A 25093-nucleotide genomic window follows, 5' to 3' on the forward strand; every position below is an offset into this window, starting at 1 on the left:
CTGGTTTTCTTTTATAGTATGAAAACTATCAGATTACTCTGTTTTATGAGGTAATAATGCCCCACTTGGAAGGGGTGATACAAGGACTATGGGAGTTCACATTGGATAAAGTGGGTAGAGAGATCTGGTGAAGAGTGATCCATTAATCAAAGTGAGTTCCTTACTCTTGGGTTGCTAACTAGGAGTGGACTTACTGAGTCCTATGGTAAGAAACTGGGTCATAATGTGAGATACTGGCAGTTCTCCAAAAAACAGATGTGCCACTTTACATCTCTGCTAGGAAGATGGGGGTTCCAGTTTCTTCACGTCTTCACCATCACTTGGTTGTTGTCAGTTTTTTGTTTTTGTTTTTGTTAGCCATTCTTGTGGGTATACAATGATTCCCAGTTTTATTGTTATAGGATTCTCCAGGAGATGAGGAAGCAGAGGGAGGTGAGGGTAACAATGGAAGTAAAGGGATTATTAAAAATCTGTCCCTCAGTATCATCCTGCTTTCTCATCCTGAGCCTGTCCTCAGGACGCACAACAAGTTTCCCCTAGAAATACGTTTTTAAACCCCTAATATTCTTTTTTCCCCCACACATGGGCTGAAATATGACAAACACCTGATTCTAAAGTGCAATAGTAGCTAGCTAGGCTAAGTAAAATCCATGCATGCACTTTTTAAACCTTCATTTTAGCTTGTTTGAGGTAGCTTTTTACTTTCTCCCACACCAAATTCTTTTATTATTATTTTTATTAACATATAATGTATTATTTGCCCCAGGGGTACAGGTCTGTGAATCATCAGGCTTACACACTTCCCAGTACTTACCATACAAAGATTTGAAAATGAATTTTTAAACAGCATTATTCATCATAGTTAAAAACTGGAAACAATCCAAATGTCCCATCCACTGGCAAACGAGAAGTAAAATCTACATGTTCATGCAATGGAATACTACTCAGTAATAAAAAGGAAAAGATGAAAGATAATGCCACAGCACGGGTGAACCTCAAAGACAGTATGCTGGGTGCAAGAGGCCATACACAAGGTATGACTCCATTTATATAATGTTTCTAGAGAAAGCAGATCAGCGGTTGCCTTGGATAGGAGCAGGAATGGGGATGACGGCAACAGCCATGAAGGAACCTTCTAGGGTGATGAAGATAAAAACTGGACTGTATTATTGATTGAACAATTGTACAAATTTACTAAAACTACTGAACTGTATACTTAAAATGAGTGATTTTTATGATCTGTGATTGTATTGTAATAAAGCTGCTAAAAAATGAAAATAAATAAATAAATGTGAGTTCCCACCCCTCATCTCCCATGTTAGATTTATGTTAATGGGTACTGAGCCAGCTGGCTTTAAATTCTTATTAATAAAAGCCCTTCACATTAAAAAAAATACCTTGGCTGCGAGATGGGTACTCATTTCTCTTCCATTCATTCACAGGCACTATCTTCAAGGGAAAGATTCTGACCAACATCAATAAGACCAAGGCACATGAAATAAGAATTTATACCTTCCTGTAAAAAACTAAGAACTTTTCCCCTAACGTCACGAATAAGACAAGGCTGTCCACTCCCATCACTTCTATTCAATATAGTACTGGAAGTCCTAGCCACAACAATCAGACAAGAAAAAGGAATAAAAGGCATCTAAATTGATAAGGAAGAAGTAAAACTTTCACTGTTTACAGATGACATGATACTATCTGGAGAAAATCTTAGACACCTCACCAAAAAAAAAAAAAAAAAAAAAGCACTATTAGAACTGATAAATGAATTCAGTAAAGCCACAGGATACAAAATTAATACACATCTGTTGTATTATTATAATATACCATATATATTAAACTGTACCTGTTGTATTTCTATACACCAATAATGAAGTAGCAGAGAGAAATTAAGAAAACAATCTATTTACAATTGCACCCAAAATAATAAAATACCTAGGAATAAACTTAACCAAGGAGGCATAAGACTTCTGTTTTGAAAATTATAAAACACTGGTGAAAGAAATTGAAGATGACACAAACAAATGGAAAGATATTCTATGCTCGTGAATTGTTAAGACGCCCATATCACCGAAAGCCATCTACAGATTCAGTGCAATCCTTATCAAAACACTAATATTTTTCACAGAACTAGAATTATCCTAAAATTTGTATGGCACCACAAAAGACCCCAAATAGTCAAAACAATCTTGAAAAAGAGGAACAAAATGGAAGGTACCACAATCCCAGATTTCAAGATATAATGCAAAGCAGTAGTAAACAAAACCAGCCTGGTACTGGCACAGAAATAGACACATAGACCAATAGAACAGAACAGACAGCCCAGAAATAAATCCACCCTTTTATGATCAGTTAATATACAACAAAGAAGGAAAGACCATCCAATGGGAAAAAGACAGTCTCTTCAACAAATTAGTGTTGGGAAAACTGAACAGCTACATGAAAAAGAATGAAACTGGACCACTGTCTTACACTGTGCACACAAAAATAAACTCAGAATGGGTTAGAGACCTAAATGTGAGACCTGAAAACATAAACTTCCTAGAAGAAAGCATAAGCAATAATCTATTTGACATCAGCCATAGAAACATTTCTCTAGTTGTGCCTCTTTTCCCAAAGTAAACAAAAGCAAAATTAAACCACTGGGACTACAGCAAAATAAAAAGCTTTTGCACAGTGAACGAACCATCAACAAGATAAGAAGGCAACCTACCGAATGGGGAGATATACGCACATGATCTATCTAATAAGGGATTTGTATGCAAAATATATTTAAAGAACATATACAACTCAACACCAAAAATAATCCAATTAAAAATGGACAGAGGACATGAACAGACATTTTTACAAATTCATCCAGATGGCCAATAGACACATGAAAAGATGCTTAACATCACCCATTTTCAGGGTAATCAGATCAAAACCACAATGAGACATCCCTTCACACCTGTCAAAGTGGCTACAATCAAAAAGTCAAGAAATAAGTGTTGGTAAAAATGTGGAAAAAAAGGAACTCTCGTGCACTGTTGGTGGGAATGCAAACCAGTACAGCCCCTGTGGAAAACAGTATGGAGTTCCTCAAGAAATTAAAAATAGAATTATCATGTGAGCCACCAATTACACTATTGGGCGTTTACCCAAAGGAAATGAAAACACTAATTTGAAAAGATATACACACCCCTATGTTTATTGAAGCATTATTTACGATAGCCAAGATACAGAAGCAATCCAAGAAACCATCTATAGATGAATGAATAAAGAGAGAATATAGTTTCATAATATTATTAAAAACATCGTATGGTGACAGATGCTAACTAAACATATTGTGGGGATGATTTCATAATGCATAAAAATATTGAATCACTATGATATACACCTGAAACTAAGAGGATATTGTATGTCATTTATAATTTGATTAAAAAACTCCATACTTTATGCAAAGCTCTATGGTGTTCATTGCTGACTATGTGAATGGATATGTTTATTTTTCTTTCACATTATAATTATAATATCTGAAGGGACTTGTACTGGCTATAATTTTAGGATGGTTCAAACCAATCTTGCTTTTCATCCTAGGAAAGGCTAATTCTACACAAATGTCACAGTAGGAAGGAGGGAGGTGACATATACTAGGAAAAAAACCCCCAAATTCTTTTAATTAGAGAAATATTACAAATAAAAATGAACATAGTGTCACACAGAATTCGGTCCCCACACTGATCTATACTTCCAGATCTAAGATTCACCATCTCAGTACCAGGGGATGTTCAAGGATACGGGTTCAGCTTCAAGGCTATGTGATTGTATGAGAAACAGCATTGGGTAGGAAGCTGCCCGTTAAAGGAAGGGGGACTGGGAATGACCAGTGAGGAGCCCGGGATGCAGCATGTGAGCATGCCCATTCAAAATCACCTTTCACAGGGTGGAGAAAAAGATTGTAATTAAGTGACCAGGAAGCAAATTGAGAAAAGAAGGGACTTTGATTTCAGCAAATCATCTGAAAAAGGATTCCTATTTATAAGGTTATCAAACGTAACTGGTGGCAGGTGAAATGAAACAGACAAGCAGGAAACAAGAAAGGCGAAAGAGTGATTCGGTAAGTGGCCAACAGAGAAGTCTGCATTCTGGGCGAATAATTACCCAGCAATTTTTAGGTACATAGGGAAAAAAATTGACAAGCTGGAGTGGGCAGTCATATTTCAAGAAATTTTGAGAATTCTGGAAAAATGGACACCTAGAATTTAGTGTGTGATTTTTCTACTGGACACAACACAAGGCCACTGACTACAGAGGAACAGAAAAGCATTTAAGTCATGATTAAATGACTCCAATTGGAGTCTAATAAGTGAATTAGGAGACAATGTGCGTTGGCAGCGTCCCGCTTAACAGTTCCAAAGACAGCGGCTGCACAAGGCAGCTTTCCTAAGGGAGTAACTTCTGGAGCTTCAGAGTTCAAAAGGTAATGGCAGCCTTTTACAGGGCTTCCTCAAAGCCCATTTAGAATATTGTGCACAGCAGCACTTACCCACTAAAAATAGGCCATTCGAGTGTTTGGGGAAGTGTGGAGGGCGGCGGGGCTCGCAGGAGGAGAGGGCCGTGTGAGGGCAGTCTTTGAGAGCAGAGCATGTTAAGATGTGAAAAGAGGTGATTTAATCAAGGTTTACGAGCATCTGATGGGCTCACACAAAGAAGCTAGGGCAAGACCTATTTACGCCGCCAGGAAAAAGGATGCTCCAGACTGTTAATTAATATTAGTGGGGAGGGATTCAGTAGGCAAGACCTTGTTTTTGCAGAGCCATCCATACGTGGAGGAAAGGAAGATGGAGTAGTGCGAAGCAAGGAGAGCAGGCACAGGACATGCCTTGTTAAAGCCTGCAACGGACTCTGGGGAAGCAGCCTCAGCCTCGCTATGCCTTGTCCCCCTCCAGCCCAGGTTCCCATTTTGTGACTTCTCAGCAGCCTCAACAAAGCTCCTACTGCCCTGTTCCCTCCACCCCGTGTCCCAAAGGAGGAACAGTATCTGCAGGGTGGGAGGGGCTGCTCATTCTAAATGCTGTCATGGGACTCAGCACCAGGGGTTTGCAAGGTTTGCAGTAGGTGTGGTCTACTTGCCCGGGACACGCTGCGGGACACAAGCGCTCCTCGGGGGAAGAGTACATTCTAGTTACAGATTTGTTACGTGACTTTAAATGCAGACTGATTCGTAAAGGAACAAACGATAAAAATGGCCTCCCTTCTTTCCCCAAAGTGGTAAGCCAATCAGTTGATGAATTTATTTCTCTGTCTCATACACACTCGCACACTCACGCACACACACAGGGATGGATCTGTGCTCTTCATTGTTAACGATCTGTCCTGGCACTGCAAGGTGAAAACAAAGAATAAGATCCAAGCCAGCCTGGGCCCCAGACCCTCAGCTGTGCTGCCGTCCTGTGGCAGCTGTCCAGCCGTGCATCACGGTGGCTGACTGCTCAGCCGCCACCAGCACCATGGGATTCCACATGGCTCCAAGCAAGCCCCTCCACAGGCAGCCAGAGCCAGCACTCATGAGGCCTCGACTGCTCGAGCATCTGCCCCCATGGCTGCCACTGTTCCCGCTGGCCCTGCCAGTGCCTGCTCTGTCCCGGCCCTTGATGGGGTGAGAATGGGTTGGGGGAAATGAAGGGAAAGGCTCCAGAGAGGTTCTTTGAACCCGAGGAGGAGCCTCGTTTTGACATCTCGTCCGTCTTGCAGAAGACAGAGTGGCTGGTTGACGGTCAGCCACCATCCCCCCTCCACACACACATACCCCTCACCCCCAGCATGGAGGATAGCGGCCCTAGGCATGGTGGACCGACATGGCCTGGATTCTAACAAGCATACTGCCGAAGCTGCCGAGGTCAGGGCAATCATTGGTAATCACACTGCAGCCAAAGTAAGCGAAGCCATTTGCCCTTCCTGCTTGCAGAAAGCCTTGCCAGGCTGTCTGACAACAGACAGGGCAGGCGGTGGTGGGCCAAGAATTAGCATCGGGGCCTGGCAGCATTTCATGGCACTTGAGAAGAATGTGGCTGCAGCTGCATGTACACGCTAATGCACGTGTGGGAGGGACTGACAAGGCCAATGGCCTCAGTCCGTCACTTGACCATGAGCAGTGACCTCTGCTGATCAGCCATTGTCTTGCCACCCTCCTTGCCTCTTTCTTACAGATGGCGGTTGGCATAACCGGATATGGCCTGTCCTAGTGTTGTCTCATTTTGCCATCCCAAATATTCACTCTTAGAAAATCAAATTAACTTTTAAAATTATTACTATCATCAGTCAACAGCTGCGCCCCAGCCAGTGGTCCCAAGCTTGCAGAGTCTGTCTGTGTCAGCACCACCTTCCTGTCCTTCCTCTCAGGGAAAAACAAACCAACAAGGGCTTTTGGATTTGGTCAAATGTGAAAACATTTTTTTTTCAGAGAAGACTTTTGACATAGGCTCCCCTTCGAGTAAAAATTTTCTTGAACTACTGACTGATTCCCCTCTAATTCAAAATTTTGGGGGAGGTTAAAGCAACAATAAAATCTTATGTATAAGCTAAGGAACAAATGCATTAATTTTTACAAAGACTTGTATTTTTCCTTATTTAAAAAAAATATTGGAGTCAAGTCTATAAAGTTTTGAGGAGGGAAATCTTTTGATTAAGAAATTTGGTACTTCACCAAATTTGATATTATACCTAAATATAGTTTATGATTGGAGGCATATAGGAAAAGATCCTCATCTATGAAAGATTTCAAAAATTAAGTACTCTTTGTGGAAAACAATAAAAATCCATGTGTGATAAAAATGCTAATAAAAATAAAAATAATTTAATAATAAAAATATTTTATTTTTAAAATATAAAAATTAAGGGCCGGGACAGAGCAAGCACTGGCAGGGCCAGCGGAAATGGTGGCAGCCATGGGGGCAGATGCTCGAGCAGTCGAGGCCTCATGAGTGCTGGCTCTGGCTGCCCGTGGAGGGGTTTGCTTGGAAACTTTCTTATTTTGATAAAGGATATCCACAAAAATATACGGCAAATGTCGTACAGTTCATACTGAACACATATATTCCCTCTAAGATTGAGTGAGGCGAGGGGGGGCTCCTGGGTGGCTCAGTGGGTTAAGCCTCTGCCTTCAGCTCAGGTGATGATCCCAGGGTCCCGGGATTAAGCCCTGCATGGGGCTCTCTGCTCAGCAGGGAGCCTGCTTCCTCCTCTCTCTCTGCCTGCCTCTCTGCCTACTTGTGATCTCTGTCTGACAAATAAATAAAATCTTAAAAAAAAAAGAAAAGAGTGAGGCAAGGATGCCGTCTCTCACTACTTCTATCCTACCTTTTATGGCAAAGCTTAGCCACTGTAGCAAATAGGAAAAAGAAACAAAAGCTACAAAGATTGGAAAAGAGGAAACAAATTGTTATTATTTGCAGATGATACAATTTTTCTGTGTGGAAAATCTAAAACAATATAAAGGAAATGATATGAATAAATGAGAGAGTTTAGCAAATTTGTAGAATGTGAAAACATACAAAAAGTGCATTTCTATGTACTATATAGCAGCCATCAATAAGCAAATGCTTATTTACAACAGCAATAAAAATTTAAAACCACTTTGGATTATATCAAACAAAAATTTTGCAAGGCATCATGGAGAAATGGAAAACATTTTAAATCTTTATTGAAAGATACTAAAGACACCTAAATAAATCAAGACCCATACTATGTTATATCATAACATATGGGCTTAATATCAAAGATGTCAAATATCAAAAATGTCCATTCCTACTCATCTAAGGTTCAATGCATTTCTTATCAAACCCAATGGGGCTTTTCAAGGGGCTTCACAAGTGTACTATAAAAACTATTGGAAGAGGGAAGGGACAAGAATACCCAAAACACCCTGAAGAAGATGAACAGATTACATTAAAATTAAGAATTTCATTTTAATTCTGTTAACTGACACCGTAAAGTGAAAAGACAAGGCTCAAAATGTTAAAAATATACAACTAACACGTATATCCAGAGTGCATAAATGACTCCTGTGAATGAGTCATTCACTGGTGTTTCCCAGAAACTATCACAAATGGCCCGTGAGCAAATGAAAAGACACTGAGATGTGTTACTAGTCAGGGCAGGGAAATTAAAACCACAGGAAGATACTTTTTCACATAACCAGAATGACTATACTGCCCAGTCCCCATAGTGCCACAGGTTGACCAGGCTGTGGAGGCATTCTCTGGTACTGTGGGAGGTAGTTTACAGAGACACGACTAGTTGGGGAAAATTTCAGCACCACCTAATAAACCCAAGAGAAGTTATCACATGTGAGGTGTGCCCCAAGTGTCCACAGCATTGTTTGTGATGGGAACAAGTTAAACATCAATCAAACAGACAGAGGAGCGGAGACAGTAGTATGAGGGAATATTTACAGCAGTCTAAACAAATGGTGTGGGGGGGGGGTTGACTTTTTCTACTCTGCCATGGAATTGACTCAAAAACAAGCAAAACTAATTTACTATTTAGGAATTATGTGGTATACTTCTAGAACAAGGGTTGGCCTGGAGCTTGCTTTGGTATGAAGTTTTACTGGGACACAGACATGTCCATTTGCTTGTGACACAGACATGTCCATTTGCTTGTGTGTTATCTGGTCACGTTTACAGTACAACAGAAGAACTGAACACTTTTAATGAAGTTATATGGCCCTCAGAGCTTAAAATATTTACTATTTGGCCCTTTATAGAGAAAGTTTGCTGATCCCTGCCTTACTGGAAAGGCAGGGAGTGATTAACCAATCCTCGTGACCTCCACAGACACAGAGCAATTTGATGAGAGAAGACTTGTAACATTCTCAAGTAAGAAATCCTCTTTTTCTTTCTTTCTTTCTTTTTTTTTTTTTTTTTAACTTTAGAGAGAAAGTGGGTGTGAGCACAGGTGGGAGGGACAGAGGGAGAGAGAATCTCAAGCAGACTTCCTGCTGAGCATAGAGCCCAACATATGCTCAATCTCTCAACCCTGAGATCATGGCCTGAGCAGAAATTTGGAGTTGGGTGCTTAACCACCTGTGCTACCCAGGTGCTCCCAGAAATTATTATTATTATTATTATTTTAGATTTTATGTATTTATTTGTCAGAGACAGAGGGAGAGAGAGCGAGCGAGCACAGGCAGACAGAGAGGCAGGCAGAGGGAGAAGCAGGCTCCCCGCCGAGCAAGGAGCCCGATGTGGGACTTGATCCCAGGACCCTGGGATCACGACCTGAGCCGAAGGCAGCTGCTTAACCAACTGAGTCACCCAGGTTTCCCCAGAAATTATTTCTTAAGAAAGGTGGGCATGCTAGGGCACCTGGGTGGCTCAGCCAGTTAAAATTCTGTCTTTGGCTCAGGTCATGATCTCAGTCAGAGTCCTGGGATCAAGCACCAGTCAGGCACCCTGATCAGTGGGGAGCTTGCTTCTCTCTCTTTCTGCCTCTCCCCATGCTGTGCTCTCTCTCTCTAATACAAACAAATAAAATCTTAAGAAAAAAAAATGGGTGGGAGGGACACAGAATTCTAGTATTATTATCCCTTAAAGTGTACACACGTTTTATATGCTTTTTTGTTTGTATGATATAGCCTGCAGTTTAAACATATTTTTAAATTATTTATTTAGTTAGTTGAAAGAGAGAGAGAGAGAGAGAGAGAGCATGAGCCCAGCGGGGGCGGGGGGTGGCAACAGGGTGGGGGAATAGACTCCCCACTGAACATGGAACCCAACTCAGGACTCGATCCCAGGACCCTGAGATCAAGACTTAACCTGAAGGCAGAAGCTTAACCGACTGAGCCACTCAGGTGTCCCAATTTAAACATATTTTTAAGAGGAAAGAGATTGCTCCTGATTCTAGCAGTCAGTGCTTTGGGTATCAAGGACACTGGAATTCTACGATTTATGTCCTACATCTGTATCTGATACCGGCTCTGTCATTATCTTGCTTTGTGCAGAGAAGGAAGTTCTTCTAACCTTTTGAAGCAACATACTGTCCAAGAATAGCTTTCTACCTTAAGATTCTAGTCCTCCCAGGGACTAGAACATGTCTTAGCATTTGAAAAGACAGGCACAAATCACAGAGTCTAACCATCCTACTGTGCAGAATCCCCTTAACAATGTCTTATACAAGTGGCCTCCCCCTTTGCTTTAGCACATGCTGGGAGGAAGGCTGGGGCCACAAATAACTTACCTGTGGTTGTGGAATTCCCACCAGGACCACGTGCTCTCATATCCTGCTTCCAAATCTCCCTCTTCAATTTCTGACCACTCTCAGCAGCCCCATGTTGAAAGGGACTTGACTATCATTTCATCTGGACCTGGCTGTGGTGTGAAGGCTATGCTTGGATGCATCTGGGATCCAGGCCTGTGTGTAGCCATGGGGACCACATATGGACACATCAAGAGTCCATGCACTTCTCCATGTGACCCTCACTCTCTTCAGTGCTAATGGCCAGATAATCTCTTTTATCTTAGAATAAAATTTCTGCCCTTCTAGCCTCTCCCATGGGTTCCCGTTTGGCTTTCTGGTGTATCACAAAACATGTCCCTCATTCACAAGACATTATAAATGTTTGCATCTCCTCTTAGTAAAGTGTAATGTTCAACTTACCTGTAGAGATCTGGGATCAGCTTGTCCTCGTACCGATTACACAGGTTGTTGAGAAGTTGCTCATGCTGGCCAAAGAGGCGGATGTAATTGGAGGCAGGGAAAGGCTCTTTCGAAAGGCACGTGATGGTTTCCACCATTTTATACTTGTTGATATGTATCCGGAAGTAAGTCCCATTTTTTGCATTACCAGTTACTATTTCTAAACCCTGGTGGCGGGGGGTATGTGTGTGAGGGAAATCAGAAAAAAAAAAAAAAATTAGAAACATTTCTGGACTTTGGGAACTTTATCATAGCAATTTATTTTTCATATATAACACACAGGTTGCATCTTATCACACATCGCAAATGACAGCAATAGATACTGACTAAACTCAACAGAAGCTAACCCTGTGTCTGTAACCACATACCGGACTTAATGACTAAATGTTCCTTGGGATATTTTAAACTGTGATTGCATTGTTCCACGTTTCTAAATCAGTTGCTAGGTTACAACCAGGTTCTCTGCTATTCAATACCTTGCACAGATAATACAAGGAACTGGGTTTATTCTCTTCTGTGAGGTGTGTTAAGACTGTTAATTTTAAAAAATTTTTTCACAGCCCCATTTTGAGAAAAACCTCCTAGTCTCTGGTGATAGGAAAAAATTTCAGGTTTTTTTTAAAAGAAGTTTCTGTAAGTAAAAGAAACAAGTGAAAGGTGATTCCCTGCCAGTTAGGTTTGAGGAGGGTCAGCTGTGTGGTCAGGTCCATTCCCAGGAAGAAGGTTCAAGTTCATGGGCAGGAAGTACACAGGTACATGCTGCGGGCTACTTTTTAGTTCATAGGTTGTCAAAGGTGAAGATGCATAGCTTTGTGTCTCCTAGAAGCTGGCTAAAACTGCTGCATGAACCCACATGAAAAGGGAACATGCTGCCTGATAAATCCCATGTCATGATCCCTTTTTCTATTTCAGCCCCTAATGGCTATGGACCTACCAACTGGAGACATGCTCCCCACCAGCTCAGGCAACCAAACTGAGAACCATCGGTGGAAAAACATGGGGTTCTGTTGGTGGCAGATGAACCTGCACTTTGCCCCTAGACTCTGAACTTAGTACATAGTTACATTCAATAAAGCTTTCCTGAGAGCATATAGATTTAAGCTTTTGCTCTGCACTTAAATGTGGCATTTTAGAAATCCAAGGCGAGTTGGACTACACTGATCTCAAACATTTACTTAGTCCTGGACATCCCTGGGGATTTTGTCTAAACAAGGACACATGGTTTAACCAAATTTTTAAATAAATTGAAACAACTGGTGGGTATTTGGGCATCATGTGGCAAAGCCCTGGGGAGGAATCCGCCAATGGAAAGGGCATACAGTGACATATACAGGAGGGATGTCAGGTAAACCCTGGGCCAACCCCACATAGATGTGTGAAACTGGGTATCTAAGGGTCAGGGGGAGAGCAGATATATAGCTTAGGAAAGGGGTTGGGTGTGGCACCTCAAGGTAGGTGCCGGTCATCCATCACTCACGAGATGGTTGGATACAGACAGGAAATCTACCTCCATAGCAATGCAGAAGGCATCAGCTAACAGGACAATGGGACATCCACACAATGGGATGCAACACGTCCAACAAAAATCATTGGTAAACTATATTCCACATCAGGAAAATACATTTACAGTACATTTGATACTATATAAGTATAGTATCAAAAGTTGTATAACTTATACAGTATCATTCTATTTTTATAAACATACATGGTATCATTCTATTGTTTTACTGTCAACACTTTAACACACTGTTCAAATGGTCAATCTGTGGTTGACAGACAGGGTCACTCACTCTTAGTGTTTCTCTTTCTGCTCATTTGACTATCTGTTGTTTCTATTTTTAAAAAATGACTATCATTTTTGGGGCGCCTGGGTGGCTCAGTGGGTTAAAGCCTCTGCCTTCGCCTCAGGTCATGATCCCAGGGTCCTGGGATTGAGCCCCGCATCGGGTTCTCTGCTCAGCGGGGAGCCTGCTTCCTCCTCTCTGCCTGCCTCTCTGCCTATTTGTCATCTCTGTCAAACAAATAAAATCTTTTTAAAAAATGACTACCATTTCTAACATGATAAAAAGTTATTTTTAAGTACAGTGGCTGTGCTGTGGCAGGGAATCAGACAGGGAGAGAGAGAAAGAAAAATGAAACAAAGTAGAAGGAGCAGGAGAGAATGAAGGAAAGAGGGAAAGAGGGACCCTGGGAAGGAAGGATTTGGGTGTGGAAGGGTGGGGCTCGTCTGGACTCCAGAAGAGTCTCAAAAAAGCCAGACCCCGAGCCACTGGCTGTGGACTGCCAGCTCTCCTTATCTGTATCTGATTATCCCCTCACGCTCTGCTCCTGATGCAAGTTACTTCCCTAGTTCTAGATGGTCCCACAGACTTTATTCCATCAGGTGTGTTTCCTCACGTCTTGACTTCTCAGACTAAATAGCAAACACCTCCCAAAGTAGAACGTGTGACATCACAGAGTCAGCTTTACCTGGCAGCCTACTGGAACAAAGGCTATTTCTGAATTAAATACACTTGGAGCTATGAGAGTGAAGAATGTGCCAGCCATGTGTGTTCCTAAGATTAAATACAAAACTAAAGACCCTCTGAGTTTGGCACTCACAGCTTTAGGCTTAGACTCCCTTCCACCCCAGGGGTGGAAGGCCACCTTTATTCTCAGGAGGGGTGCCTAGGTGGAAAGTCGAGTGAGTCTCTGAGGAGAGGCTTCTCCCTGGCTTCAGGGGTAGGGCAGCTGGGGGTTCCAGGAGAAAGGTCACCGACAACAACTCCATAGATTTAGTACCAGGTTTCCTCAGGGCTCACTGGAGGGCAGAGTCCACAATCCTACAAGGTCTTGTGGGATTTAAAATTTCTTTAAGCTGAAGGATTAAGGAAAGGAACCCAGGCATCAAAGGGGCATACTTTGTGATCCACCCATATGATGGACTTGGACTTTGCAAAGCATTTCACTTCTGCTCAGGAGGACTCTTTGTTTAGAGGGACTGATTTGGACAAGGCCAACCACCTCAACACAAGGGCCACAGTAACTTAGTTGGTGGCATCTTGACATGTGTTTGCAGAGCTGGGCCACGTTGTTCCACAGAAGGGGGATACAGTCAGCATCGCTTTCAATGATTTGTTGTCATGCTATCTGTTGGGAGTTGTTTGGTCTTACTTTTTGATTTAAAGATTGAATGACAATCTTTGGGTGGCCTCTGTGTTTTCACACATTAATCTATGAGGGCTTTAAGAGGGCAGAAAATGGCCATATTGTAGTGGGGGAAAAAAAAAATGACCATGCTGTGCTACGAGAGCCAATCTCAACTACAGAAGTAATTTTGTCCATTTTAATGAGATCTGGCACTGTGTTAGCATAACCAGGGGGCTGTTCTGGGAATGGGGAACACATCGAAATATTTTGCATTGACATTAAAGACAAGTCACCTACAGATGGGTCTCTCAGACTACAAATTACTCTGAGAGGACCAGGCAGTCTTATCTGAATTTCCTAGGTCATTCCTAGGTGCAGTTACTGACAGGCTAGGAAAATACAGTTAAGTCCAGAATTCTTCCCGCCTATCATCACAGAAAATCGCTCCATAAAATGATGGCTTGGGGCAACCTCCAGCCCTGCCACCCCATAAGGGATTTTGAGGGAATGATGATGATTTCATACACTTTCCAATTCTGTGGGATGTGTCTAGTTGCTTCCTTTATTTTAAGTATATAAGTAAATCATTAGGAAATGTGGATTTTTTTTTTAATGTGGATCTTGAATTTAAAATTTTGGCAGAGTCACTGGTTCTGGTGTAGTACTTTCCCCCCTTCCTTTTTTCCTGAATACAATTATCCTTTTGAGTTCCTTTATGATTTTGACAAAGGTTGGAAAATGGCTGTGGAATTCATGCCAAATGGAAGATACAGGAGTAGTCAGACTTGGTATGCAAGAAATCAAGTCCCCAGCTCTCATGATGAACACACAATTTTAAATTTGATGGTATCCAAGGCAGAATTTGTTGTGACAAATTTCTTTATTCCATGGTGTATAAGCCAACAAAGCATGTGGACTGGAATCTGTAAATTAGTTTATTATGTAGGGGTCCCCTTTCTTCTTTTTGTCAGGTTACCTCTCAGAGAGCTCATGAATTACTAAAGTGTCTTCTTACTTAAAGATTCCAATTAGTGAGTGCTATAAAAGTCTGATAAAATTCATCTGCTCTATATTTACTGGAAGAATAGCAATTCAGTTTCTCTTATGAAATATTGTTCAATGGGCTCCATTCTCAATCAATTGGTTTTATTTAGGTAACTGCCTGACCATTTTGGCAACAATTTTACTTAATCAAATTAATTCCAACCCTAAGAGATTGCCATGGAACCATCCTACATTTTTTTTTCTTGGAGAATAAAATGGGGAAAAAAAATCTGTTTAGATCTTCTGTACTAATTAAAGAGGAGGCCCACCTGGCAAAATGGTTAATTAAAGTCAGGGGTCCTGTTCAAATACTGTCATAGCACCAGCCAAAGAATCTATTTAAGTTGCATTCTTATTAAAACTCATTATCTTAAAAAAAAAAAAAAAGGCCCCTTTTAAGGGGTCCTTATTAAAAACCTTCTCTGACTTTATTCAGAGAGAGGGCCAGGAGTTCATAAATAAATGACACCACATGCAGGAAATCACACAGTGTCCTTGAAGAATCTGGCTCTGTCTGAAACCAAGTCCAATATTTTCTAGCTCTTGAATGTAATATTTGGGTTCAATTATTTATCTCTGATGACCAAAGTGCTCAGCCCCTGAACACAACATCTGGGCTTCATCCTATGTAATGCCTCGTGTCATTGGCAGCAGACTGTATTTTCGAAAGATGACCACAATGACGTCCCCAATCCCACATACTCACCTGCAATATGACCCTGACATTGAGAGACCTCTGTGTCCTCTCTTCATGGTGTTGGAGGCTGTGACTGCTCCAATAGATGGTTGGGAAAGGGACACTATGTGACTATGAAGGATGGGTCATAAGAGGCACTGCAGCTCCACTTGCACTCAGAGCCCTGAGCCATCACACAAGAAGACTGACCCCTCTGGGGCTGCCATGCCGTGAGGAAGCCCAGGTGACCAGGATAGCACAGGTGGCTTGCTCTGGTTAGCACTCCCTGTGACTGAATAATTTCAGCCCAGGTGAGTACAAGCCTTCATAGGATCCACCCACTGAGTCACAATTAATCTTCCAGTCTTCCCAGATGAGGCTCCAGATATTGTGGGGCAGGGAGACAAGCCATTCCCACCGACTGTGCCCTGTCCTAATTCCTGACCCACAGAATCTGTGAGCAGAACCAAATGGCCGTTTCATGTTGCTAAGTTTTGTTACACAGCAATAGACACCAGAACACTATTCCTCTATGATCTTTCCTTTATTTGCAAGAAAATCTGCAATCAGACCATGTATACAGGATATACCTAGAACAATCTGAGAGAAGCATAAGAGAAATAAGTTTTAAATACATAGCTTCTATCCTTCCCCTACAAGAATCACGTTTCATTATTTATCTGGACCTATAATTGACAACAACATCCACCATGGACTAGTTACCTGTTTTGTTCCTTAAAGGCACTGTTACAATATATGTAATCCCTGATAGGACCAGAAATACAAAGAAGCTGGTAATTTGTTCTATGTCCAGAGGAAATATACAGAAGGGTGGGGATTCTTATTTCCTTTCTAGGTGAGAGGCGAATAGCCTGTGCCGTTTCGAGTCTGCGTCCCTCGAAGGATCTTTCCAACAGCTTCTACTTACATCTCATTGGCCAAAACCTGCCATAGGGCTAACACTATTTCAAGGAAATCTGGGAAATGTGTTTCTTTTACATTGGCCAGCCTGTTAACTCTTAAAAATATTCAGGATAAAGAAAATAGGCAACTTACAGTGTCTGCCTCACTGACATAAAAGCAAACATGACAAACACCCGTTCGGTACCATCTGCCAGAGGATCTAATCTGAGGAGGTTGCCTATTGACCAACCACACTGTGTCCTTTTTAGTTACCTTGAACCCAGGGGGGATCCTACCCCACAGCTTCTGCTTTTCCTGGATGGCCCTTCTGGGGTAATTCAAGCAGGGAGGGAGAACAATGGGTTCTGGATGACATCCCAGACCCTGAACAATGCATTTGTACAATGCCACAAAGGGGGTTAGTTATCTATCGGTGCATCACAGATTACCTCAAAAGTTAGCCACTTACTGTCCTTCCGCAGGTGAATGGATAAATAATTTGTGTTCCAACCAGACCATGGAATATTATTCAGCACTAAAAAGAAATTCCCTCTCAAGCCATAAAAAGACATGGAGGAAACCAAGGCACATTACTAAGTGAAAGCGGCAATCTGAAATCATACTGTATGATTCCAACTATATGACATTCTAGAAAATGCAAAACTGTGGAGACTGTGAAAAGATCAGTGGTTGCAGGGGTTTGTGTGGAGGAGTAAATGAAACAGGCAGAGAACATAGGAATTTTAGAGCTACAAAATTCCCCTGTATGATGCTGTAATGGCAGACACATCATTATACATTTGCCCAAACCCATAGAATATTTAACAGCAAGAGTGAACTCTGAAGTAAACTGTAGACCTTGGGTGACAATGAGGTGTTGATTTAATTTTTATCCATTGTGTAACCACATCCAGAGTGTAGCCACTCTGGTGGGGGTGCTAATCACCAAAGAGGTTCTGTGTAAATGGAGATGGGGGTACATGGGAAGTCTTGGTACTTTCCTCTCAATTTTGCTGTGAACATAAAGCTGCTCTAAAAAATAGTGTTTTTAAAAAACACTATCTTAAAACAATGATAAACTATTACCTCAATGTTTGGAAGTCAGAAATTAGGAGCAGTTTAGCTGGGAAGACTCTGGCTCAAGTTCTCCTATAAGTTTATAGCAAGATGTCTGCTGGGGCCACATCATCTGAAGCCTTGACTGGAGTTGGAGAATCCACATCCAAGAATCCAATCCTCCATCACATGACTGACAAGTTGCTAATGGCTGGTCAGGAATCCTCAATTCCTTACAACACTGGCCTCTCCAATGGGTGGGCTGGGGGACCTTACAACATGGCAGTAAGTAATCCAGGAGGGTGCAAGTTAGAGCTGTAGTATCTCTCATGACTTAGCCTTGAAAGTCACACACTGTCATTTCTCCAATATCCTGTTGGCTACATAGGTCAGCCCTATTTTGAGTGTGAGGGGACCACACAAGGGCCAGAATCATGGGACCATCTTGAGAGCTGGCTACCACAGTGGTTTTTCTGATGGACCAGTACATTATACTAAAGACTCTGAATAGAGAATTTCATCACCGCATAAACAAAGTATTATATTTGAAAGTAAAATGAAATTCAGGGATAATACTTACAAAATTAGGCTGGGCCATTTGTACCTCTAAGGGAGTTGGAATGGCAGGTTTGGCAATATGCAGATAATGATAAGACCCAGGAAGAATGCCTCCTATAGGAAATGGCAAATTTTCCAGATTTTAATTTAGTTGTTAATGAAGTGGTAACAGAGTTTATTTATCTGTATATAGCACATAGGACATAGGATAAACAGAGATGCCTACCATAGTGTATGTTACTCAATCTATACCCCTAAAGTATAGTATTAGCAAGAAACTCCCTGAGATTGATGTTATTTAACAAAATCAATGTGAATGTGTCATCATACCCCAGCAATGTCCCAGGAAGATGTGCCAAACTAATCCTGTGTATCCTGTGATTTCCCATAACCCCTAGCACTCTAATCTATGCCTGTCCAAGACAGACTAAGACATACAGAGACCTTAAATGTTGCAGTGATATTCCCATACCCTGTCACTCTTTCATTATATAACCAAAATATTAAAGGGGATGTTATTAAAGAAAATCAACAAAGTTCTTATTCAATACTTTAAGAAACTATCATTTTGAAATTCTTACTATTTCTAGCTTGTCCCATAGTATGAGCTTGATCTAACTCTGGTCTTTCACACCCATCCCTTTTTTCCCCCATAGCTACCACCTTTCCTAAGGTCTCAATCCAAAGTGAGACACAGAGGAGGATCTGTCAGAATTCATTTAGTTAGGTAGAAAATGACAAGGACTGGTATGTACGGCTTGTGTCTCTTTATCTCATGTCTGTTTACTGGATTAGGGTCAATGGATACACTAGGGGGTCCATGGATGGCTTCTGAGGTTGGTCTATCAACCTCCTGGAAATGAACTTACAGTTTCGTAAATAGCATTTTGTGGTGGAAGGTCCACAATATTCAAAGACACTACTTTCAGTGATATTTCTCATCAGTCAAACACGAAAAAATCCTGTATTACTCATATGATGATCTCCTTAGGGGTCAATATGCTTAGGGGATGGAAGTGGACTGTTTTTACAGTTGTGAATTGTTTGGTTTATTCATATAGATAAAAGGCCAAGGCCTGGGGTGCTTGGAATGGTCTCCTTATCTCTGAGCTTATAGTGGGAACAAAAATTTGGCAAGATGTCAGGGCATTGTCCCACTAACCAGCTGTGAATAACCTTTGGGCAAGTTACTGATTGTTCCCAGTCTCTCTTTATGTATCTGTAAAATGGGGACCACAGTTATGGTGTGATCCATACTACATGCTCAAAATACCAAGGACCACAATAAAATGTCAGGTCATTAATAAATGTTTAAAAATGAGACTGAGCCCTTCTCTGTCTCTGTGCAAACCCACTGAGACAGAGAAATCTCCTCACCAAGCCTAAGGGAAACACGGAGGGCGGCCCTAAGCACTGATCCAGATCCAATGGGTAGCTTCATCAGAGGGAAGAAGGTGGCCTACTACACACCTTGGATCTTGGCTCCCTTGTACATGGGGATGAGTCGGTCAAGATCAGCTGGTGGCTCAGTCACAGGTTCAAGGGTTGGGTCAAAGAGAGTGAGCATAGCTGCTGCCAGCTGGAAGCCAATTTCTTTGGAACTGAAGTTGCTATGAGTCCACTCATTTGAGTAATATTTATTGGAGAATTTGGTGAGGGAGCCAGCAGCTCTGATGGCTATGTCATTGGTGTGGAAGTTGGTATCAATCACAAGTCGGCCATCATAGACAAGACATGCATCATTCAGTGCTTTAAATGTTTCATAATCCACATTCTTCTCACAGAAGCTGAAGAACATCTACAAAGCAAAAACTTATGTTATTACTCAGTTATCACTCTTCATTCACTGTCAAGAGTGTGAATGGTCTGCAGAGCCCCTTATTGTTAGGGGGCATACAAAAAACCAAACCAAACCAGCAACAACATTTAATCTACTAAAATGTCATAATGGTATGGGGTGTGTGTGTGTGTGTGTGTGTGTGTGTGTATGGAGAGAGAGACAGAGAGAAAGACAGAGGGCAAGAGCCTGTCTTTGGTATGAAGAACAAATTAAGATACCTAATATCACTCTTTTTTGTAATCACTCAATTTAGACATCCATGAAGAGAAGAATGCCAGGTGATGGAGTATATCTCAGAAAAGTAATTTTTTCCCCCTATAAGAAAGTTGACATCCATAAAGACTACTTTCCCCTCATTTGCCTACATTTTTAATAGCTCTATCTCAGCCTTCCATTTTCCTTTTCCTGTGTCTGACACTTAAGTCTCTCTAGGTTCCCTCCTGGGGTCACCTCATTCTGTCTCAAGTCTTTAGAGTGCCTCATTCCTGCCTTTTTAAGCCCAGAAAGCCCACCCTTGAAGAATGGTCCTGAGAGGACGAGAGCCTCATCAGCTTCAGTTCTACCAGGTCTGGTCTCCTACCCTGCCCTAGCATGGATGGTCAGGCAGTAAATATTTATAGTGTGCCTACCCTATGAAAGGCACTGTGCCATAGAAGGGCCCAAAACACACCTGCATACTCCTTAGAAGTGACCTGTATGCCCCCTCTATTTTCTGCCCAAATTTCAATGCTATCTTGTGCTTAGCTGGATATCTTCTTCCATAGTGATGCTGAAAGTCATTAAGGTAGTCCAAGTTAGATGTTTTTAAGTCTTCACTTGTCATTGAAATAGTTTAGTCATTTTTATCTTTACCTAAATATAGTTTGCCACCTTATTAAAAGTCTGCTAAAAAATGAACTAATGACATGGTTCCTCATTCTTACTGACAGACATCATGCTCCCTGCTTCCTTCACATGCCTGTTTATGCACCTCACTCACCTATTACGTACAGACATTGGCTGTCTTGGGCCAGAGATACTTCTCTTCCATATCCTTTCTCTGTGCCCATGAATGGTGCATGAAAGACGAATGATCCTGCAGTAGCCACAGGTCATGGGTGACTATATACATTTAAATCCAAATTAATTAAAATTAAACAAAATTTAAAATCCCAACCCTCAATTGCAGTACCTCTTTCAAATGTCCAAAAGCTATAGGTGGCTAGTGGCTGCCATACTGGACAGCACAGACATAGACCATTTCTATCGGTTCTATTGGACAACGTCAGACATGGATCTATCATCTCTGTGATGTCCTTTGTTCTCCCTCAGGAAGCTCCTAGGGCCATTGCCCTTTTCCCTGTTTCTATTCCTTCAGCTACCTAACCTTACCCCAGTTACATCCTAGGCAGCTTCCTCAAGTCTCTTTAGAACTTGTCCTGTTTTATAACACTTACTCAGTAACCACAGGAAAATACATCTTTCCAAGTTTTTCTCTGACTCTGGATCTATCTGTCTCTCTACTCCTCTTTTTTCTCTCTTCCACTATGTTCCCATCATTATAAAAATAGTTCTCCTAGTCATATAATAATATGGAAAGCCATTTGATTTGAATTGAAATTTTACATGAAAAAGAGTACCATCAACCTCTTGAGCCCCTGAAAATACTCAGGAGCCCCCTTCAGCATCCCCACAAACATTCTTCTACCTATCCAGTTTTTTCCCAATTAAACCCACTTTTAATTAAGTTGCATGTTAAATATATTATCTCTTATTTACCCAGATTTTAAAGATTATTGGTACTGCAATTGTATTATATTGTTTTGGTGTAAGCATTCACAAATTAGTCACATTGGGAATTACATAGGAGTTTGTGAACCAGACTAAAAACTGAATAAGCAAGTCTAACACAATTCGAGGGAACATATATTCTAAGTTACAAACCTCTCAATGCAACTCATGTACTCCTTTAATGTCAACTTAACATTACAATACTGGGTAAAAATACGAAGTAGAAATATCTGGCCACACTGATGTTGTTCTGAATGAATATTTAAGGGTACTTGTGTTTATAATTCTGATTAGGGAGAACAAAACTCCCTAGTTAGCAGATCAGGAGTCAGTGATTTGATAAACCTCATACATTATGCATTTACACAAACTTCCCATGTTAGGCCCAAGAATATCTTGGTGAAAAGGATAAACACGGAGTTTATAATCTAATTGGAGAGATGGACACCAACAAAGTCACCCCCTTGACAAGGATTTCAGACTGTGATAAATGCTGTATAGAAAAAGGAGATAGCTGGTTGGAGGCTGGAGCGTCTGGGGAGCACCCAGGAGGCACTACCACTGGGTAGAAGGAAGCAAGGTATTGACGTGAGTTCAACATACCAGCTCAAGAGTTCTGTTTCTGGTATAATGATATAATCCTCTAACTGATATAACTATAAATTCTGGTCAAAGTACAAAAACTACTACCCAAAGATTTCAATGAGCATTTAAAAGGAGATAGATGGTGTAGGGCAGTAGACACTTGGAACAATGATCAGAAGGAGGATAATTTTCCTCATTTTGGTGGAAAGAGGATGGACTATAGTCACTTTTATGCTAGCAGAAGAATAAAGATAGTAGAGGAAAGAGTCAGTGAACTTGAAGTTACATCCATAGAAATCACTTAATGTGAAGAATAGAGAGAGAAGATACAAAGAGATTAAAACAAATGAATAGGGCCTTAAGGACTCATGCAACAATAAGAAAAAGTCTAACAGATGTTATTAGAGTTCCAGAAGGGGACTCTCGAGGAGGAGAGGAAAGAAGAATGAAGCAAGAAATAATGGCCAAGACCTTGCTGAAATTTAGCAGAAGTTAGAAGTGCATGGATTCAAGAAGCTCAGTGAATGAACTCCAAACAAGAGAAATCCAAGAAAAACCATGCTTTGAGACAAAATAAACACAGAACCCCCATAGCATCAAGCTGCTGGAAACTGAAGATAAAGAGAAAATTCTGAAAGCATCCCGGGGGAAATGATACATTAAATACAGGGAAACAATGGTTTGAATGGTGACAGATTTCTTAAATCAAAATTTTCTATGTCAGAAGATGATGGAAATGCTGAAAGGAAGAAAAAAAACCTCTCAGGCCATGATTCTATATGCATTGGAAATATCTTTCAAGGACAATGGCAAAATAAAGACATTTTCAGAAAGAGGAAAGCTAGAGAATCCATTGCCAGCCGACTTGCAATTGTATGTACTCTAGAAGGCATTCAGGGTAAAAGGAAATTATATTGGATGGAAATCTGGATCTTCAGAAATGAAGACAGAACAATAAAATTGGAAAATACCTGGGTAAGCATAAAAGTCTGCTTTTCTTCTTAAATTTTTTAAAATATGTATGACTGTTTATAACAAAATTTATACTTTTGTTGGCTTTTCAATGTGTGTAGATACATGTCAAATGTATGTACATGAAAAAGCTATCCAGAAAGTGGGGAGAAGGGACCTGTACGGTTGCAAGGTTTTTATATTTTATGTGAAATGGCACAATACTTTTATTTATTTATTTATTTTGACACACACACACACACACACACACACACAGAGAGAGAGAGAGAGAGAGAGAGAGCAAGAGAGGGAATACACACAGGGGGAGTAGGAGAGAGAGAGAAGCAGGCTTCCCATTGAACAGAGGGCCAGGGATAGAGCTTGATCCCAGGACCTCAGGATCATGACCTGAGCTTAAGACAGATGGTTAATGACTGAGCCACCCAGACACCCCTGAAATGGTACAATATTAACTCTAACTAGATGTAAAAGATTACTGATATATATTATAATCCATAGAGCAGCTGCTAAAAAATAAAATAAGATATACACCAGAGGCCAACTGAAATAGAGAACTAAAAAAATACTCTAATTTTTAGAAAGGAGGCAAAGGGGAATAGAATAACAAAAAACAAAGGAGACAAACAATAAACCAATACCAAAATGGCAGACCTAAATCTAACCACATAAATAATTACATTAACTATTTGTGGTGTAAACACTTTAATTAAAATGCAGAAGGATTAGAAAAGCATGGGGTAGGCAGATTTCTAAGCTGGTCCCCAAGATTCCCATCTCTCCCTTTGATTGTGAGCATGAACTGGGACTGTGATAAGATGATCACCCCCATGATTAGGGGGTGTTCTATGGCATAGCTGATTTTAAAATATGCTCTGTGGGTCTGACCTAATCAGGTGAACCCTTTAATAGACACCAGGCTTTTCCTGAAGAAGATCTAAAGTGTGAGAGGGATGTGACAAGAGAGAGACTCTCCATTGCTGGTTTGAAGGTGGAAGAAGCCATGTGGCAAGGAATGCGGATGGCCTTTCAGAATGGAGAGTGGACCTTGCCTGAGCAGCAAGGAAACAGGGACCTCCCGTCCTCAGCTGCAATAAACCAAATCCAAGCTCCAGATAGAGTGCAGCCTGGCGGACACCTTGATTTCAGCCTTGAGAATCCCTAAGCAGAGAAGCCAGTTACACTGTTGACTTCCAACCTGCAGAGCTATGAGCTAACAAATGGATGCTGCTTTGTCAAATTTGTTACGGCAGCAATAAAAATGTTAACAAAATCTACTTTATGATACCTTGAGAGGCACTTTAGATATAAGGACATGGTAAGTAAATAGATGGAAAAAAATAAACCATGCAAACAGTAAATATAAGAAATAGCAGATAAAGTGAACTTTAAAATAAGGGATATTTGGGGTGCCTCGGTGGCTCAGTTAAGCATCTGCCTTTAGCGCAGGTCATGATCCCAGGGTCCTGGGATTGCACCCTGCATTGGGCTTCCTGTTTGGCAGGAATCCTGTTTCTCCCTCTCCGGCTTCCCCTGCTTGTGTTCCCTCTCTTGCTGTATCTCTCTCTCTCTGTCAAATTAAAAAATATATTTTTTTTAAAAATAAGGGATATTATCAGAGTTAAAGGAGCACATTTCATAATGATAAAAAGCACAGTTAATGAGGCAGATATGACAATTAGAAATGTTCATGTTCTTAATAACAGAGCCTCAAAAAGAGCAAAAATTAACAGAAGGGAGAAGCAGAAAAATCCCACAACAGTAGTAAGAGGTTTTAATATCTCTCTTGGCAATCGATAGAACTAGACCATAAATATCAGTAAAGACAAAGAAGATCCAAACATCATCGCCAACCACATGGAACTAATTGTTACTTTTAC

General features: G+C 41.0%; 1 protein-coding gene across 11 annotated transcripts in view; it reads right to left on the minus strand.

The window, feature by feature from the left end:
- The window catches only part of CFAP61 (cilia and flagella associated protein 61), a gene marked incomplete at its 3' end in the record, with an annotated part of 282754 nt that overhangs the window by 39081 nt on the left and 218580 nt on the right, over positions 1 to 25093 (minus strand). For 10 of the 11 annotated variants that reach the window (XM_082745398.1, XM_082745393.1, XM_082745389.1 and 7 more), the window contains 3 exons: positions 19520 to 19847; positions 18072 to 18163; positions 10645 to 10850 (listed from right to left, as the gene is read on the minus strand). In XM_082745398.1, the coding sequence (XP_082601524.1) occupies positions 10645 to 10850; positions 18072 to 18163; positions 19520 to 19847 (626 nt within the window). Of the gene's footprint in view, positions 1 to 10224; positions 10399 to 10644; positions 10851 to 18071; positions 18164 to 19519; positions 19848 to 25093 lie in introns of those variants that run through there. The other variant, XM_082745395.1, reaches the window with a different exon arrangement.

This window comes from Mustela nivalis (genome assembly GCF_964662115.1).
Source record: "Mustela nivalis genome assembly, chromosome: 8".
NCBI classification, from domain to species: Eukaryota; Metazoa; Chordata; class Mammalia; order Carnivora; family Mustelidae; genus Mustela; species Mustela nivalis.